General features: G+C 50.4%; 9 protein-coding genes across 9 annotated transcripts; 5 read left to right on the top strand and 4 right to left on the bottom strand.

Annotated features, from left to right (window-relative positions):
• Window positions 1–641: 641 nt before the first annotated feature.
• Window positions 642–2,691, top strand: AtWU_01183 (Hsp70 family protein; the record flags this gene model as incomplete). The annotated part of the gene is made up of 6 exons (XM_035496298.1): window positions 642–693; window positions 793–1,379; window positions 1,429–1,973; window positions 2,046–2,211; window positions 2,283–2,394; window positions 2,456–2,691. 6 exons carry the CDS (start codon window positions 642–644, stop codon window positions 2,689–2,691), a joined length of 1,698 nt encoding a protein of 565 aa, XP_035352191.1.
• A 552-nt stretch (window positions 2,692–3,243) lies between these two features.
• AtWU_01182 (similar to An14g07080) lies at window positions 3,244–4,592 on the bottom strand (the record flags this gene model as incomplete). The annotated part of the gene is made up of 3 exons (XM_035496297.1): window positions 3,244–3,926; window positions 4,084–4,333; window positions 4,401–4,592. 3 exons carry the CDS (start codon window positions 4,590–4,592, stop codon window positions 3,244–3,246), a joined length of 1,125 nt encoding a protein of 374 aa, XP_035352190.1.
• A 1,464-nt stretch (window positions 4,593–6,056) lies between these two features.
• On the top strand, window positions 6,057–6,856 carry AtWU_01181 (nitroreductase; the record flags this gene model as incomplete). Its single annotated transcript, XM_035496296.1, has 3 exons — window positions 6,057–6,392; window positions 6,449–6,563; window positions 6,654–6,856. The coding sequence occupies 3 exons, from the start codon at window positions 6,057–6,059 to the stop codon at window positions 6,854–6,856; spliced, it is 654 nt and encodes a 217-aa protein (XP_035352189.1).
• A 642-nt stretch (window positions 6,857–7,498) lies between these two features.
• AtWU_01180 (RTA1 domain-containing protein) lies at window positions 7,499–8,486 on the top strand (the record flags this gene model as incomplete). Its single annotated transcript, XM_035496295.1, has 2 exons — window positions 7,499–7,685; window positions 7,783–8,486. 2 exons carry the CDS (start codon window positions 7,499–7,501, stop codon window positions 8,484–8,486), a joined length of 891 nt encoding a protein of 296 aa, XP_035352188.1.
• A 158-nt stretch (window positions 8,487–8,644) lies between these two features.
• On the bottom strand, window positions 8,645–10,123 carry AtWU_01179 (Zn(II)2Cys6 transcription factor domain-containing protein; the record flags this gene model as incomplete). The annotated part of the gene is made up of 2 exons (XM_035496294.1): window positions 8,645–9,832; window positions 10,031–10,123. 2 exons carry the CDS (start codon window positions 10,121–10,123, stop codon window positions 8,645–8,647), a joined length of 1,281 nt encoding a protein of 426 aa, XP_035352187.1.
• A 732-nt stretch (window positions 10,124–10,855) lies between these two features.
• AtWU_01178 (acetylcholinesterase) lies at window positions 10,856–12,536 on the top strand (the record flags this gene model as incomplete). The annotated part of the gene is made up of 2 exons (XM_035496293.1): window positions 10,856–12,258; window positions 12,308–12,536. 2 exons carry the CDS (start codon window positions 10,856–10,858, stop codon window positions 12,534–12,536), a joined length of 1,632 nt encoding a protein of 543 aa, XP_035352186.1.
• Window positions 12,537–12,833: 297 nt separating this feature from the next.
• On the top strand, window positions 12,834–14,207 carry AtWU_01177 (Zn(II)2Cys6 transcription factor; the record flags this gene model as incomplete). The annotated part of the gene is made up of 4 exons (XM_035496292.1): window positions 12,834–12,848; window positions 12,915–12,985; window positions 13,040–13,550; window positions 13,599–14,207. 4 exons carry the CDS (start codon window positions 12,834–12,836, stop codon window positions 14,205–14,207), a joined length of 1,206 nt encoding a protein of 401 aa, XP_035352185.1.
• Window positions 14,208–14,352: 145 nt separating this feature from the next.
• AtWU_01176 (short-chain dehydrogenase) lies at window positions 14,353–15,555 on the bottom strand (the record flags this gene model as incomplete). Its single annotated transcript, XM_035496291.1, has 5 exons — window positions 14,353–14,486; window positions 14,535–14,645; window positions 14,709–14,889; window positions 14,964–15,421; window positions 15,480–15,555. 5 exons carry the CDS (start codon window positions 15,553–15,555, stop codon window positions 14,353–14,355), a joined length of 960 nt encoding a protein of 319 aa, XP_035352184.1.
• A 586-nt stretch (window positions 15,556–16,141) lies between these two features.
• On the bottom strand, window positions 16,142–17,080 carry AtWU_01175 (glutathione S-transferase family protein; the record flags this gene model as incomplete). Its single annotated transcript, XM_035496290.1, has 1 exon — window positions 16,142–17,080. The coding sequence occupies one exon, from the start codon at window positions 17,078–17,080 to the stop codon at window positions 16,142–16,144; it is 939 nt and encodes a 312-aa protein (XP_035352183.1).
• Window positions 17,081–17,612: the final 532 nt, after the last annotated feature.

Here is a 17,612-nt window from a genome sequence, read left to right as displayed (position 1 = left end):
CATTTGAGCCTTATTACAAACATTGCTCCTTCAATAACTTGACCTCTGATTCCAATTCCTTGTATCTTTTTATATCGACCCTCTTTTTTGGGAGGATTATATCGCAGCCCATATTTTTCTCCTGTTCTCTTTGTTATTCAGTGTTTCTTCTAGACTGCGCCTCCGACTTCCCTCTTTGAGTTCCCATAGTTTTGGATGGAAAAACTTTCTTTGTCCACGTGCCGTTTTGGGCAAGGGCTTTTGCCAGGAAAGTATATATTGTTATATTGTCATGTAATGACTGTTACAATGTTAGAGACAGAGACATACAACAGCCACACACACAAAAGGAGAAGGGGGGAAGTGGGATGGGGAGAGAGAAAGAGAGAGAGGAGATGAGGGGAGGAGAGACAGAATGACTGGAATAGAACATGTTTAATGTGTTGAGTTCTATATTGTACATTCATGCCAGCAGAGGCTACAGAATATAAAAAGGTCAAGGACCGCTTTGGATGCCTCCCTCTTCATTCCATGGTTCCATCCTTTCGATTAAACCATACAGCTTGTTTGACCCGCTTTATACAGTCATTCTTTTCACTGGACTCTTTGTTTCTCACTCTTCTCTTATCTTCTCGTTTGTACCCCTAAATTCGTTCTTTGAAATGAACAACCGGCGATTGCCTGTGGGTATTGATCAGGGGGTCACGAAGACCGGCAAGTGACAGCCCTTCCTTTTCGCAGCTCTCTATGTTTTCGTTTTGATTCATTCAGCCCTTTGTTTCGCTGGACGCCATACTAATACATTGTTCACAGTGGTGACTTACTGGGACGCGATGAGAGCACGGTCCGTGGAGTGGACGCCCCCTGGTGCAACTTCCTGCATCATCCCTTCAGTTCTAGCCTACCCCAACGGCGAGGATCAGCAGTCAACATATGGAGAGGAGGCGCTACACCAAAGTCCACGATACGCCTGGACCAAAATGCTCGTGGAGGGGGCACCTGAGGTTCGAGTTGCAGGACTGGACTTGAATGCTCTTTTCGGCGGTGAAGAGGCTTTCAATTATGAAAACCGCCCTGCGACGGTGAGATTAATCTCACACTTTCTGTCGAATATCCGAGACGCCTTTCGCAACGACCCCGAAATCCTGCGTGAACTGGGAACCGGAAACCTACCACACATTGACTGGCACTTTTCCTTGCCGGCTTGTTGGGGCGCAGAGGGCCTGGCTCTTATGGAGGCCGCCATCAACCAGGCCGGTTTCCGACAGAACGAAGGTCGGATCTACTTTGCGACCGAAGGGCTGGCTGCGGCCATTGCTGTGGCAAACCGACTGAGGAATGAGTCGCTGGCACAACCAGGAGACCGCGTGTTGGTCTGCGACCTGGGTGGTCTAACGAATGTAAGATTTCCGACGATTGATTCATCATCAATAAACTTAACTTGGGCAGGACTTTACTGCATTGGATGTTGTTGCGGTGCATCCGACCGAACCTCATCGTCTATTTTTCCAGAGATATGACGAGGACAGTAAAGCGGATTGTGCTAACCCCAGAATCGACCAATCGTTGTTAAGCCATCTTCGGGAAACCCTACAACGGCCATTAAGATCGGGAAGGGTCATGCATGTCGGGTTGGAGGCGGCCATCGCAGCCAAACACGACTTTGACGGCCAAAGCGAGGTCAGTGTCGACCTCAATTTTGACTCATGGTATCTCCCCCGGCACTTTCGAGGTCAACAACGCGACGCCTTTGACCAGCAAGAGGGCAGATTCATCTTCTCTCAGGATGCCCTCCAGCAGAGCATGGGTCCTGTTGTTACCCAGATCCAGGACCGAGTGGCAGCCCTCATCGATAACTGGAATCCCAGCAAGATTGCCATAGTTGGTGGATTGAGTCGATCCGGTTATCTGCAAGGAAGGCTAAGTAGCATGCTTGCTACCAGGTATCCCACAATCTACCAAGTACCTATGAATTCCTTTCGCGGCAATGATGCGTATGTTCTACCCCCCGCTCCCATCGTCCCTGTCTCCAGCAGCAGCAGCAGCAGCTAACTTTCAAGGTGCAGCATCACCGCTGTCGCCCACGGCCTAGCCATCAAGGGGGGGACCATCACCCATCCCATGGAGTATTCGGGGAAACATACCTATGAGCTTGTCACCCCCTTCGTCGAGGAGCTAGGAACGGAGCTTGCTCCTCATCACGGATTGCATCGTCGTATAGCCTTTACTGAGGTACGCACTGGTCGCCCGCGGGGTTTATAGCATTATTTCTGTTACTGACAGCTGGGCCTTTGCGTTTTCAGGTGCAGGCACGAGACGGTGTACCTCCAAGGGGCGAAATAAGTACCGTTTACAGCATACAGCAAGGTGAGCATGTGCGTGACCTCGAAATCCGGCGGTATGATAGTACCGGAGGTTGGTAGACACCATATCCATCATTTTCTCTTGATCAACTTTGCGAACTGACACTTCCTAGTCTCTGAAAGCCTTGGCTTCGCGGCACTCTATTTTCCACCGAACACGCACGCTTGGACATCTGCAGATGGGACTATCAAGCACTACCTCCTTCGCGCATTCTGGCGTCTTGACGCTGTGGTACATGCTAAATTGGTTTGGACCTTCGAGGTGCAGGACCCTCAGGATCAACGGGTGGCAGAGGTAGGGACGATGACACATGTTGTCAGAGACCTCATCCCTCGCTGGGCATCATGATACTTGCGGATCTGTTGGCCTCTCTCCCCGGCCTTTACCTCCTTATATATTTGTTCTGGGTACAAAAGAAAAGGGTACCATCACAGTTCAGTGGTTGAGGGTGGGTGGCTTTTTTCCCTGGTTTTTCTTTTCGGGTTTCTTGGTATAGAGGTTTTCTTATTCTCGATTGCGATCGCCTGTGTATCTAGAATGTAACCGAATATAGATTTCCTTTCCCTCTTCCAATTTCATTAAACTTACAGGAATATGCCTTGGGATAATACACTCACAGTTAATTGGGTTGAAGGGCTACGAAGAGGGTTGGTGTTGGCGTTCCATTAATGCGGGCAGCATGTACAACCCCTCGCTGGAAATAACCAAACTGACTTCCGGGACGAAGGGGCACGATGGAACACGACAGATAGACAATACATGGACTAGGATTGAACTTAGGTGGTACGAGAACTGAATTCGACCGACAAAATGTACTCAACACGTCAATAAGTCTATGGGTACTCTAACCCCTCAGGGCTTCGTTCCTCAAAATCCAGTTCCAGATATTCAAGAGGCGGTTTACTGCCGCCAGATGGTCTCTCGTGGGGGCGGAAGATCCCTGACCGGCTCAGCATTCTCCTCCGTGTCATCCTCTTCCTGGCTCTCTCCTTCCTCCTTGTCCATTCCAACGGTGTCCTCGCAGTCATTGCTGACAGCAGCAGCTGCCCATAGTGCCCGGGCTTTTCTCCCCTTGGCTACCACCAGTACTTCGGCACGGTTCACCATATTTTGGGCCACCGTACAGAAGTGTTTGAGGGAGATGATGTCGATGTAGCTATAGCTTGGCCGCGTCACAATCAAAACCCGACTGCCTTCGACGGGTTCAAATCCTGCGTGGAAGGGATGGACGATCATCTGGCCCGACCAGTGGTGGAATTTCGGAAGATCTGGCAGTCGCACAATGTTCATATTACCGTAGAGACCACCATCGCCGTGAATGATGGTCTGAGCGGCAGATTCGAGGAGTAAACGCAGACTACCCTTGCGCTGGGATCGTTTGTACTTGGTCACTGGATCTCGAAGCAAGAGCTGGAAGAGCCGGGAACGCATCAACTCATCAGTGTAAGTCTTCACAAGCGCCGTGCGATGTTTAATTGTGTTGCGGCCGACGGGAGTGGGTGGGATATTATTCATCACACAGGGTTCATCGTTGAGCTTTCCAACAATGATGGATTTCCACCACGCTGCATCCTCGCGGAAAACTTTGTGGTTTTGTTAGGGGTCAGTAAAATCGCATTGTCTGCCGGTGAGAAGTTTGAGGGAGGTAAGAAACAAAGACGGATGGGACGAAGGAACAAGAGCAGACCAAAAGATCATGATAATTAAATGCAAAGAAAAGGGTGGTATGCATGAACTGACCTTGTAGGAGCCTCTTGTACACGTACTGGAACCTCTTGTGGAAGTCAGACTGGGGCTCTGAATCGGTGGCACTGATCTTTCCGTCCATGAACCAGAAGGGAGAATCTATGAACTTGGTACAGATGAACTGGTTCAGCATTGTCTCAACCAGAATCAATCCGAAATTAGCACGGGCGGCAGGAGGGAGGCTATGAAGGATGCTATCCAAGTCTTCCTGGACACAGTATTCATCCAAGCTGGCGATAATCGCCTGTTTATCTGAATCCGCAAGATGAGAGAGTGACTCCCTTTCCCCACATGGTTGCCCATGTTCTCACCCGAACAAAGACCGACTCAAGAGCATGGCCGACCGTCACCTCTACAACTCTGGGGGTGGCGCAGGTGCAAAATACAGCTTTATGATGATTGATCATGTCGTGATACTCATCTCGTCGACAAAGGTACATCTCATTGGGGTAGATGGCTGGCTTAGGGACTGGGATCTGGCAATTCAGCGGGGTTTCCTCCATTTCCTCTTCCCTTCCCGCGGGAACGCTTAGAAGGATTCTTCTGGGTGCTAGTTGTCGCCATGGTAGTGATGATGATAAGTTCACGGGGGAAGAGAAGTAGAGAGAGAAGGGAATGGTGCCTGTGGGTGTGAGTGTAAAAGGGAGACAGGCCGAAGAAGGCAAAACAGGTGAAGAGTAGGAAAAGAAATATACAACGAAACTAAGGCAACGTAACAAAGAAAATTACCAAGGAAGAGTGGAACGGGGACGCATATATAGGAAACAAAAAGGGTTCGATCGACCCCATGCAGGAACGGTCATTGTTACGATTTTGGTTTGATGTAATCATCGTCGGTACCTTGTATACTTTTTGTCAAATTTTCTTTTTCTTATCTTCGTGTACTTTTGTACTCTCATCTGTTGTTGCCATTTTTCATTTTTCGTTTCTTCTTCTCCCTCTTTTATTCCTTCTGATTATTTTTTGGTCGATTTTCATGTACCAGATGTCGTCTTTGGTTTCTGACTTCGCCATCTTTCAGTTTCTCAATGATGAACCATGTCTAGTAAAACAAACAAATCTTGTGTGGATATAGGCGTTGGTGTTACAAAGACCGACAAGCCACACTTCCCAACCCCTTCTCTATCTTCCGAATGAACATGTTGATGTATCCCCGTCGGGCAACCGCTAAAATAGGGATGAATTTCCGTAGTAGTGGTAACCTACGCCGGCCCCAACACCAGACAGGTGGGGCGCCTTGGATACCTCAGGAGACATGACTGGTATGACTGTAGCAGACCGAGAGGGAATCTCAGGGTAGAAGGTCACTAGTGGCATAACCAAACCTTTCTAGCCATTCTTCTGCCTGAGGCATCAATCCACCATGTGCCCTCTCGGGCTGAAAGAAGTCCCGATCACGTGGTCCTAAGAGTAGTGACACCTCAGGCATCAATTAACTGTCCTCACGTGCTTGGCTTCGAATCAAGCCATTCCTTCATGCATCCCTCTTGTTGATTTCATATTTCACAGCATGATGATTGACAGAGAGAGAGATGGAAGTTTACAGCAGAAGATGTGCGCAGGGCTTGACAAATGCACCTTTGCTTACCCATATTCCGGCGGAAGGCAGCTAGTTAATTCCGCGTCTTGCTAAGAGCTGATTAATCCTCCCAAGCATCAGTGAGGGTCTCTCCCCTCCGGCTTACAAATCCTGATTGGTCGAGCATGGTAATCACGCCACGGTAAGTGAGATTGATAATAATGAAAAATATGAAGAAGATGAAAATGTTCAATAGAATGGAAATGTATTCCCCACCGGGCTGGCGGGGTTAAATCAAAACCCCTCTTCGCAGCACACCGCATATCTATATAAGCAGTAGTCCAGCCCCGACGTCAAGTTTGACATTCAAGTCAGCCTTCCAAAATAACTCTCAATACCGATTGATTTCAGTCCATCAATCAATTACTTAGACATAAATACTCCCACAATGGGTTCCACACAGCCGCAATTCAAAAACCCTGCCACCACCTCCCTTCTGGAGCTGGTCAAGGCCCGCCGCACCTACTACGGCCTCAAGGCCGAGAGCCCCATTTCCGACGATGCCATTGAGAGCATCGTCGCCAACGCCGTCCTGCACGTGCCCAGCTCCTTCAACACCCAGACTTCCCGCGTCGTTCTGCTGCTGAAGGAGGAGCACCAGAAGGTCTGGGACATCGCTATCGCTGCCATGGAGGGTCTGGTTGCCGCTGGCACCCTCCCCAAGGAGAACTTTGAGAACCAGACTAAGCCCAAGCTTGAAGCCTTCCGCGCGGGCTACGGAACGGTCTGTTTGCCCCTATAATTTGGATTGACCGGATCATCCAGCTAAACCAACAGTAGGTCCTCTTCTTCGTCGATTATGACTCCCTCGCCGGTATCAAGGAGAAGTTCGCCATCTACGCCGACAAGTTTGACCCCTTTGCCCTGGAGTCCAATGCCATGTCCCAGTACCTTAGTAAGTCATCTACCACCTAACAATATTCCTACCGGTCCATAACGGTCCTTACCATCTCTCATCATCATCACTTGCTGACTCTCGTCCCAGTCTGGACCGCTTTGGAGTCCGAGGGCTTCGGTGCCAACCTGCAGCACTACAGCCCGCTCGTTGATGAGCAGATCCAGAAGCAGTGGAACCTGCCGGCCTCATGGAAGCTCGACGCTCAGCTGGTCTTCGGCGTCCCTACCTCGGAGCCCGGCGAGAAGGCGTTTGCGCCCCTGGAGGACCGCTTCAAGGTCTTTGGCAAATAGACGCATTATGATTGATGCCATTCTGGAGTTAGCGTGTTAGATTAGACTTCCGGATTCGTGCCCTGAGGCGTACCGCCGCTCGAATAGACTTCTTCTAATTTTGTTGCAATATTCTCGTACGTATCCGTAGACGTACTGGAACCGGTAGAGATGATCGGCAGTGCTCTAGCTGTCGTGAGCTATTTGCCAATAAATCTAGCAACAAAGTAGATCGAGCACTATACAGAGTTTGCGTGCATGAGGGTCCTCATCTCTTAGAAGGATTCATCGCTGCCTTATAGCGCCTCGCATTTACCCACAGAAGAGATTCGCCACAGTGCAACCATGAGCAAGATATGCAGGACCATAGGCAACGATGAAACACACACGCAACCAGTGCGAATCTTGGAAGATGCTTATCTTCGTGGTCCCTGTCCCTGTAACGCCGACAGCTAAAATTAGCCCTCCCCACTCTTGTCCCGCCGAACAAACTCATCGCGCACCCGCTCGTACTCGCTCACGAATTACCCGATTTGGTAATACCACCATGGCTCTCCTCCAGGGACTTCTTAAATATAAGAACATCAAACCAGAACTTGGGATGATGAGACTCGCACCCATCCAACTGTTCTTAAAATTACAGAATTGTATTTTGCCTTCACCATGGACTTTCAATTCCACCCCGGCGTCAATGGCTCCGCTCCCTACGTCGATTTTTACCCTTATACGCCGTCCGCGACAGCCGGATACGCCTTCATGGCCATTTTCGGTCTTGCGACCCTTGTTCACTTCGTCATGATGTTTCCTTACCGCGCTGCATATTTTATACCACTAGTTATCGGGGGAATATGTGCGTCGAATCCATCTTTACCCTATCAACTGCCCCGAGCCCCACCACGACATCTATCCATCCATTTTCCCATCCGGCTAACATAATCTCTCATTAGGTGAAACCTTCGGCTACTATGGCCGTGCCTGGTCCCATCAAGGCCGGACGCTCATCGGTCCCTGGGCCTTGCAGGAGATGCTCATCCTCTGCGCGCCGCCCTTCATCGCCGCCACCGTCTACATGATCCTCGGACGCATGATCGCCGCTTTCGCTGCTGAACACCACTCCGTCATCCGCCCCAAATGGCTCACAAAGATCTTCGTTCTTAACGACGTCATCTGCTTTCTAACGCAGATGGTCGGTGCCGGGGTGCAAATCACCGGCGACGAGCATCTCATGAAAACGGGTATCAAAGCCGTCCTGGCAGGATTGATATTCTCTCTGGTGATCTTCCTATTGTTTGTGTGGGTTGCTATTGCGTTTCATGTGCGGTTGAGTCGCGAGCCGACGTGGGTGGTCAATGAGAATCCGTGGTTGACGGGCAGATGGAAGCGGTATATGTGGGCGTTGTATGTGGCGTGCGGGGCGTTGATGCTGAGAAACTTGGTCAGGACGGTGCAGTTTGGCGCGAATGAGACGTCCCCTTTGAACACTCAGGAGGTCTATATTTATGTCTTTGATGCCGCGTTGATGTTTATTTCTATGGCCGTATTGGCGGTTTATCATCCGGGAACGATGATTAAGAGGGCGAGAAGGACCCAGGAAGCGGCGGAGTATTGCCAGCCCATGGCGGATATTGGTGATGAGGAGGGGGGGAAATGATGTTTTCCTGGTGCTTTATTTCGTTATAATTTCTTTTGTTTTTGGGTTATCACGGTACATAGTATTTTTGTGAAGGGTTTGTGATATTTATCGAGTTGATTCGTTGTCCAAATGTTCATATGTGCATAGGAAGTATGCGGTCTGTTATTATTGAACTATTACAGTTTGGAAGTGCTATGTGTAGGTACTTCCCCTTCAATCACCTGGATCGGCCATGCAAGCCATTGCTGGTCTTCCTCTCCCAAGGATGTGCGCACTCCATGCAGCACATGCGCATCCCATCCCTGCATTAGCCACGACGACCGCTGATACACCAACAAGATACTCCAATGCCCAAAGAGAATCAGCGCATACCGGTCCTTCTGTTCCAAAAGGGAGATCATCTCCGCCCGTAGACGGTACACCCACCCCACCACCAGATGCATCAGGCAGATGCCATCCTTCCCAGCGCTGCGCATCTTATACACTTCCTCGAATGCCGAGAGTAGATCACTTATGGCAGCTTCGAACAAGCTTCGGGACGTTTCATCGGTCACATGAGACAGGATAAAAGCCTGGACTTGTCGGACCTGTTGCAGATGCTCGTCCAGTTCTGCCTGCAACTCATCACTCACACCGCCGATACTATCGTCCGGAATCGGTTCTAGAACACCGGTGAAGACGCGATCATGATTTTGCGATACAATAGAATGCACGCCATGCAACAGGATGAGCCACTCGGATCGGCCGATGTCACTAAACACCAGATACTCGCCGCGACGGGGCCCACGACCGAAATACACCAGGCATATGAGGGCCGCAGACATGTAGATTAGCTGACAATTTTCCGTGTTCAGAAGGCACAGTACAGCAGATACCGATCGGACCCCAAAAGTGAAGTGATCGTCAGCTTGAGCGATGAACTGCGTGCGCGAAGCGGGATCTTCATGCGCCAAATGCAGCGCCGACAACGCCAGAATTAGATGCATAATAGAGGGGAACGAAATGCCCCATTGCGGAACGTGATGGGACCAGACGCGTTTGTGGTCCACTTTCTCGTCTGCAAGAGTTTTGTAGGTTGAGGTCACAAAATGGTGATAGAGCTTCAGGTCGGCAAACGAGATGCCACCGGACAGGGCACTTCCAGCGAGATCACATTGCACTCCAGTGGATGCGGATGCAGCTGAGCTTGTTACAGCTTCTGTGCGGGTGCTGGGTGATGATGTTCTTGAACCGGGTTGATATTTGGATGGTCGAAACCGGAATCGGCGGGTTGGATCGGGGGAGGTCGAGGCGGCTGGGGAAGCAAAATCACATTCGATCGAGTGTCGCACACATTTTGTACAATGTGGCTTTTTCTCATCACACTGGCGAAGATCAGTATGACCAGAGAGAGGGGTATATGAGGCAGATCTGGGAATGAAGCAAGCCAAGGCACGTAAGATAGACAACATTGTGCCTAGTGATGCCGTATACTAGTGGTAGGAGGGGAGTAATATATAGTACAGTGGAGGGTTGACAGTGTTCGTCCGGTTTCCATCCGACGGAAGCAGTGGGAGGCCTACCTTGACACGCCGTTTTTTACAATTCTGACATCCTGCGCGGGATTTATTGTGTGATCTTCGCGAGCGAATCTGCATAGGCAGCTGGTCGTTCATGGTTGGTGTGGAGGATTAAGATCATCGTATTCGTTCTGAATTTGCCCCCTTTGGGATCGGCTCCTGAGGCACTTGTGATCACGTGAAGTCGGCAGAAAATTTTCGCCAGCCCAAACCTTCTTTCTAAACGTTCCAGAGGTAACAACAAGCGTCGGTTTCTTGGATCAGAAGTCCCCGCAGGGAAAGCCTTTCCTGGCGTCTTTGGTCGGCCACAGATGCAGCCCGAAGGAGGGTCATATAGCCTGAGTGTACACCGTCCCTGTCCCCTTAATTAGGGTTCTGGCATCGATCGGTGCCTAAAAATAGAGGCCGACGGATCAACGACCAAGAATGGCGGATGCCTACATTGTGCCCTGAACCAGTAGGACCACAGTTTCATCAGTTTCATGGACCCCCTTGGCTTGAATCCCCTCACGCGTCTCGGATTGCCGATCTCTTCTCCAAACCCAGTATCTTGTGTATCTTATCTCACACAAGCACCGTTAGCCCACCGGCCAATCAGAGCGTATCAGGGCCTTGTGGCGCCCGCAACCCCTCATGCAGGCAGATAATACTAAACTACGACCTAAACTAGTACCATCTAGACTAGATAGAAGCCACCTATCGTAGTCTTTACTAGCAAACATATATTCTTGACTACCCCTCGTTTCAACACCCTGTCCGCTACTGTTCTTATCCGTGTTTTCTACTCCCAGGTTCTTTCGAAAGACAAACCAGCGGAATTATAACACCATGGGGAACCACATCTCCTACCAAACATCCGAGTGTGAGATCCTATTGCCGGGAACAAGTGGCTGTGTCAAAGGCCTGCAAAATGGCACTCAGTCGAGACGCTTCGCCGGAATTCCTTACGCCCAACCCCCGGTCGGCGACTTGAGATGGCGAAAACCTCAACCCTACCCTTTGCAACAGCTCACCGCAGGCCAGCCCGGGGATACTTATGATGCGACGCGATTTGGCCCTGTATGCCCGCAGCCTAATTACTCCAAAGCCGTCAGTTCCCATGGTGGACCTAAACACACCTATCGTGAAGATTGTTTACGCCTTAATATCTGGACACCCGTTCCTGCCCCCCAAGTGCGCAATCCCCGGTGGCCTGTCGTCATCTGGTTTCATGGGGGTTGGTTCCAGATTGGCGACCCCAGCCAGGAGCCGGGAATGGACCCCACAGAACTTATCTCCACTGCACAGTTAAATGCCATCTTCATCGCAGTTGGCTACCGATTGAATGTCTTTGGCTTTCTGGCAGGCGAGGCATTGCGAGAGGAGTCAGCTGGCCAAGAAGTCGGAAACTATGGTCTTTGGGACCAGCGACTCGCCCTGGAATGGGTGTACCAGAATATTGCTGCCTTTGGGGGCGACCCGGAGAACATCACAATCTCGGGTCGCAGTGCTGGCGCTTATGCGGTTCAAGCTCAAGTTCTGTATGACTTCCGGGGCGAGATGGAGGAAGCTATGCGCAACAAGTTCCGCAGACTGTACTTGCACTCAAACGCGATTCCGTCCCAGCCCAAGACAGTACAGGATTGTGAGCCACAGTTCGATGAATTGTGTCAGCACTTTGGCATTTCAGCAGACCTGACAGGGGCAGAGAAGTTGAAGAAGCTGCGAGCCATCAGTGCAACAGACTTGTGTGATGCGATCATGAAACTCAAATACCACACCTTCCGACCGGTCACGGATGGTGTCTTCATCCATTCAGGCGTCTTTGACTATTATCGCAATGGATCTTTCGCCGCCGAGTTCAAGAGGCGTGGCCTGCGGTTGTTTATTGGAGAAGTCCGAGATGAAAACACACTGTATGCCGTGACGAACGGCCCGGAGGCCAATCTGGAATCATTGAAACTGCAAGTGTCCAATTATTATTCTCCTGCCACAACAGACCGTTTACTACGCCATTATGTCCTACCAGATTCCACAGACAAGCAGGAATGGCAATCTGTATTCGGACAAATCATCGCCGACGGGCAGGTCCGAGCGCCCTACAGGTTTCTGGTGAACAATCTCCTGGAGCATGGGGCGGATCTCAAGGATGTCTGGCGGTATCTCATCGCATACCGCTTGTCGTTCATCACTGAAAAGGTAGCGCCAGCATCTTTTGGAGTGAGCCACAGCATGGACAGACCCATATGGAAGTAAGCAAGCCTGCCCTACCTGACTACAGACAGTACTGACAATAACCAGTTACTCAATCATGCATGGACCCAGTCCTGCAGAGCGCGTCTTGATGGACGCCTGGATCCGAGATCTAGTAGCCTTTGTGAACGACCAGCCTGACTATGACTATGGTACACGGTCGGCAGATGAGTACAAGGTGATGACTCCGGAGGGCAAGATTGAGGTTCAAAAGGACGGCCGATGGGATAGTCTGTTGCAGCTGATGGATGTGTTTTCGGGACGTTCGGAGTCTTGATAGGGCATTCCTGGGAATGGGGAGAACACGTAAACTTTCAGACATTTTAAGCAGCAGAAGTAAAGCAAGCACTGTGCGATACTTCTGATAACTAGCTAAAATAAATTAGTGTCCACTGATCAGCTCTCGTAGTCATGTGCCGGCGTTCGGCTAAGCCGTCAGCCTCGCCATCCCTCACGCTTTCCCTTCTTCTTGACAACCATCCGGCTTGTATGCAACGGCACAGCTTGAGGACAGGCCCATGCGTGGAAGATGGGTCGAAGCACCTGGAGGGCTCAAAGCTGCCGGACTTGTCTGATGCGCAAGGTCAAGGTGCGATGATTTTTGTCGATCAGCCGAAACAATTGGTGCTGATGCCTTACTTTCCGGGCACGCTAGTGCGACAAGACCCGGCCAGCTTGTATGGGATGTCAATCCTCAGCCCGCGATTGTGGAGGTTACTCTGACCTGTGAGTTACTACTCGGTATCTAACCTGGAGGACAGCTTTGTTGACTGAATTTAGGAGTCGCGCTCCTTTATGGGACACCACCATTGTTGGATTGAACAATCGATCCTTGATAGTGGCCCAGAACCAGGAGCAATTGGTCTCGATCTTCCTGCGCGACTACTTACCCCCAGAGGCTCCAGACTCAAAGGACCAGTCGCCTATTCACTGGGTAAAACTATTTCCTTCCTTCAGTCAGTCGGTGTTGCCAGTCGTCAGGACAGCCCTCACTGCATTGACACTTGCACATGTGGCCTCCTTGCGAAAGGATCACAACCTGGCACAATACAGCAGACACCATTACGTGCAAGCGATACAGCAAATATGTACACTAACCGATATAGACTACGTCTCTGATCTCGTTCGCTCTGCCATGATCCTTGCACTCTACGAGGTCTGTGCACAACCGTCAGGACAGGAAGATGCATGGAGTGTCCACGTCCAGGCAGCCGGCAAGTTAGCTAGTGAATCCAACTTTGCAACGGAGTTGCTCAACACGCAGGATCTGCGCCGACTCCGTACTATTGAGGTAGGCTCATCTTATTCCTGATTGATGCATCTGACAAGCCGGGCCCAGTTTCTTCTCATGTGTACCAATGTCAAGCATGAGCCTTCTTTGTCCTTACTCTCGCATATCGAACCGTCAACCAATAGATTCGACATACTTCTTGATATGCTGTACAAGTTAGGCCAATTACACAGGTACACCCAAAATGAGCTTCATCGCAATAAGACCACATGCGACTCTGCGATACACTTGATGAAAGTGTTAATCAGCCTCGAGCAAAATCTCTTGAGTTGGTATCACGAGTGGCAGTCGGAATGTCGCCATCCTATGTTTATGATCGTGCCGCCCACAGCGGGGCCCATGCCTACACCGTGTGGCAAACCGGAAGAGAGAATGGTTATACCAAATGCTGATGATATACCGCCGTTATTATTTTACTGGTTGGGATTGACACTAATTTATGCTACGATAGCCAAGGTAATGCGAGGAATGCCTGATTCTCAATATGTACTCGCGACGATGTTAGAGCGACGTCTGGCGAAGGCTACCGGTCTCTGCCATCGCTTCGTTGACCGCATATCACAGTGCCAGGTCGGATGCGCAGGCAAGGGGCTGGGGACTACTATACTGGCAGCGGCAGTACTTCAAGCAGCACAGAAAATACATTCTCGAGTGTAACAGAAGCTTCTTTCACTTACGATGCCAAGCAAGACAACTAAGCCACCCTATCCACATTTTACCACCTATCCATCTCACAGCGGGACACCTTGGAACGAACAAGATGGATTCGGTCAGCGTACGGTGATTATATGATAGGAAGCATTCAGTATTCGAATTTCTGGCCAACGATCTCCTCGCTCAGCTTCCACAGCTTTTCCGCATTTTTCGGGTCCAGAGCGTAGTCGACCGCCTCGCCGTTATTTACTTGGTTATTGACCATGTACGAACCGTTTTTGTCTGCAGTCTATCAACATCTACCCCTCAGTATTGGTGGAGCGTGCTTACCAGAAATGCTTGGATCATATGCCGCAACAATCAAGGTAGAAGCTCCCTGGCTGGCTGTTCTCCAGTTCAGCTTGGGGTCATCGTTGATGCTCCCATCCTCATGTTTCCATCCTTATGTTCAGGTTAGCATCCTTCACTACCAAACAATGTCTGTCACGTCAAAATTCTACATACCAGCCATGACCCATTCTTCTGGTTTCAAATGTCTTCCAATGCCAGTCTCCCGTCGTCCAGGATAGAGACTGAATGACTCCACCCCTTTCTCCCCTGCTTTCTCCGCCAGTGATACCGAAAAGAGCATATTGGCTGTCTTACTTTGGCCGTATGCTTGCCATTTGTCGTAGCACTTCCCGTTCTAGCCGAGCGTTAGCCAAGGCTTCCTTCATCAGTTCATATACGAGGGTTGATCTTTTCTGGGACAACACAAACCTCGAAATTCACATCATCGAACCTGACAGGTCCACGCTTATGGCCAGCACTGCTGACGTTCACTACCCGAACCTTAGACCCTCCGCTTATCATTCTCTCCAAGAGCAAGTTAGTGAGAAGAAAGTGGCCGATGTGGTTTATTCCAAACTGCAATTCCACTCCCTCTGGAGTAGTCGTGTACGGTGCCGCCATGACGCCTGCATTGTTGATAAGATGATCGATGCGCTCCTGATAGTTGTTCACCTCTGCAGCTGCATTGCGGACACTTTCTTGCGAGCTCAGGTCTACAATGAGTAGACGGATATTTGCATCCGGTGTCTCGGCTTTGATGGCATTTTCGGTAGCCTGGAGAGTCTGCAGGTTGCGACCGGCCAGGACCAGGAGAGCCGGCTGGTGACGGGAGAGTTGAAGAGCTGCCTCGCCGCCTACACTGTCTAGCGTGACGCCAGTAATTAGGACTAAGAGAGTTAGATCCTTCCTTCATTCGGAAAACTGAGGAGGGATAGTTGGACATACCATTGCTCCCTTTAATGTGGTCCGCCAGGACTTGGCAGACTTCTTCACTGGTGGACTGTGCGGAAAAGGACGACATTTCAACAACGATTCCGAAGCTTGTTGAAATGAAACGATGAGAATTTCAGTGCCATTGTGACGTTCTTAAGTAGTTGCCCGACAGTCTGCAGCCCGGAGTTAGCTATAGTCCCGATGCTATGATGCTGTAATCCTTAACATGCTGCAGCGGCGCCACAAGACGCTAACCCACATCCGCCAATGATAATGCGTTTATCACCGAGAGCCCTTGTTGGCAGCAACGGCGCTAACGGAGAGAATGCCGGGAGTCAAGTCGATACCCATGATACTATTAATGGTACTTTCTGAGGAAATCTTCTCATACGACCCGAGCGGGTTCCTATACTGACTCAGCCTTCTCGTCTAGTTAGAGCAAAGTCATCAGGATTAACGCTGCTGTATATTCAAATTCATAACCCGGAGGCTGTCATAGTAAATGACCCAAACCATGGACAATTGATATATATAAGAGACCATTAAACTTGAACGTAAACTACTCAACGAACTCAAAACAAGCAAACAAGATGGACAAAAGTCAACTCCGCACAATACCAGACAGTCTGTATATACAAAGCAAAAGCCCCAAATATATAACCCAAAACGTCACCCTAGTCCACCACCGTCGTCCGGGTAGTATCCCAAAACTCATCCGCCAAATGCGCCATAGGCCGTTCACTCATCCTAGCAAAGTAATCCGAGATCCTCGGTCTCCTTTCGTCATCAAAGAACCACGGCCAGCGATCCGCATGCGCAACCACCATCCCAAAGAGATACACATCGGCGGCGCAGAACTTCCCAAGGAGATACTCCAACCCTTCCAAGTTCTCCTCCACCTGGTCCAGCGTCATCTCGATTCTCTCCTGCAGGGCCCTCCTCCGACCCGGAACCGGCGCATACCCAGTGACTTCTTCACCAGTCTTATTTCCCAAGTAATGGTTATTCCACTCATACAGCGGCTCAACCACATCACGCCGCAGACAGTGAATGCACGAGCGGATCAACGCCCGCTCCTGCTCCGTATTCCCATATAGGTAGCGATCCGTGGGCGACACGCTATCTATGTACTCGGTGATGGCTTCGAAGCCGACAACTTTTCGCACGGGTCTACGCGTCGGGTTGTCTAGGAATAGCATGGGGAGTTCGCCGGCATGGTCCTGTTCCCAGATGAAGGAGGGTAGGATTTGGTCTTTGAGCTGGACGTCGATGAAGCCGGCGCGGACGCGGACGCCGCCCCGTTCGTGGATGAAGTAGCGGATTGCCAGGCCGGCGGCGGTGTCGCCGTCGAGAATGTAGAGTTTGGGGTAGTTGTTTCGAGGGATGAGTGGAGGTGGAGGTGGTGGGCGTGAGGGTTGCTGTGGGGGTGGGGAGAGGGGACGTGGGGTGATGGAATGGGGTGGGCTGGGCGGGGGAGAGGAGGAGGCGTCACTTTGGCAGTAGTTGATGGTAGGGGAGACGCAGAAGGGAACGGATGGGTGGGTGTATAAGGAAGTTGGGATGTAAGGGTAGGGGGTGGAGTAGGGCATGGAGTGGGAACGCGTTCGGGGCATGGTGGCTGTTGATTGGGTAAGAGCTGTGCAGGAGTGCAGGGATTTTGCATGTACTTGATTGGAAGGGTTACACAGAGTCGTCTTATATGTTCAAAGGGATGAATGGAAGTTGTACGCAAGTTGCCCGAAGGGAAGGGAAATGCCTACGGAGTGAGACATGGCATATGCTATAGGGGGAGATTTTGCTTGATGTTGGTCAGGAGGCTGTTGGCTAGCAGCGTCGAAGCCATCATGTGTAGGTGATATGGTGATACATGCTATCGTAGGGAAGTGGTTTCTTTGATATGCTGCTGTGCTCTTCGATAGGTCGCATTTCTTTGCAGGCATTGTCCGGGGACTGCCTTCATACATAGTTATAATATACGATCACGCGTTTCTCTTTGTGTGTGCATAGGCTGGCATTCTGCAGTATGTCTCACTGTTAGAAAGTGTGATATTCATATATGGATGAAGTCTTGCTGTCGACGGCCATATCCATACCCATGTAACATAGAACACTCATTATCTACTCACTCGAGAACATAACCAGTAG

This window comes from Aspergillus tubingensis, assembly GCF_013340325.1.
Source record: "Aspergillus tubingensis WU-2223L DNA, scaffold_2, whole genome shotgun sequence".
NCBI classification, from domain to species: domain Eukaryota; kingdom Fungi; phylum Ascomycota; class Eurotiomycetes; order Eurotiales; family Aspergillaceae; genus Aspergillus; species Aspergillus tubingensis.
This window is presented reverse-complemented; position numbering and strand designations above follow the sequence as displayed.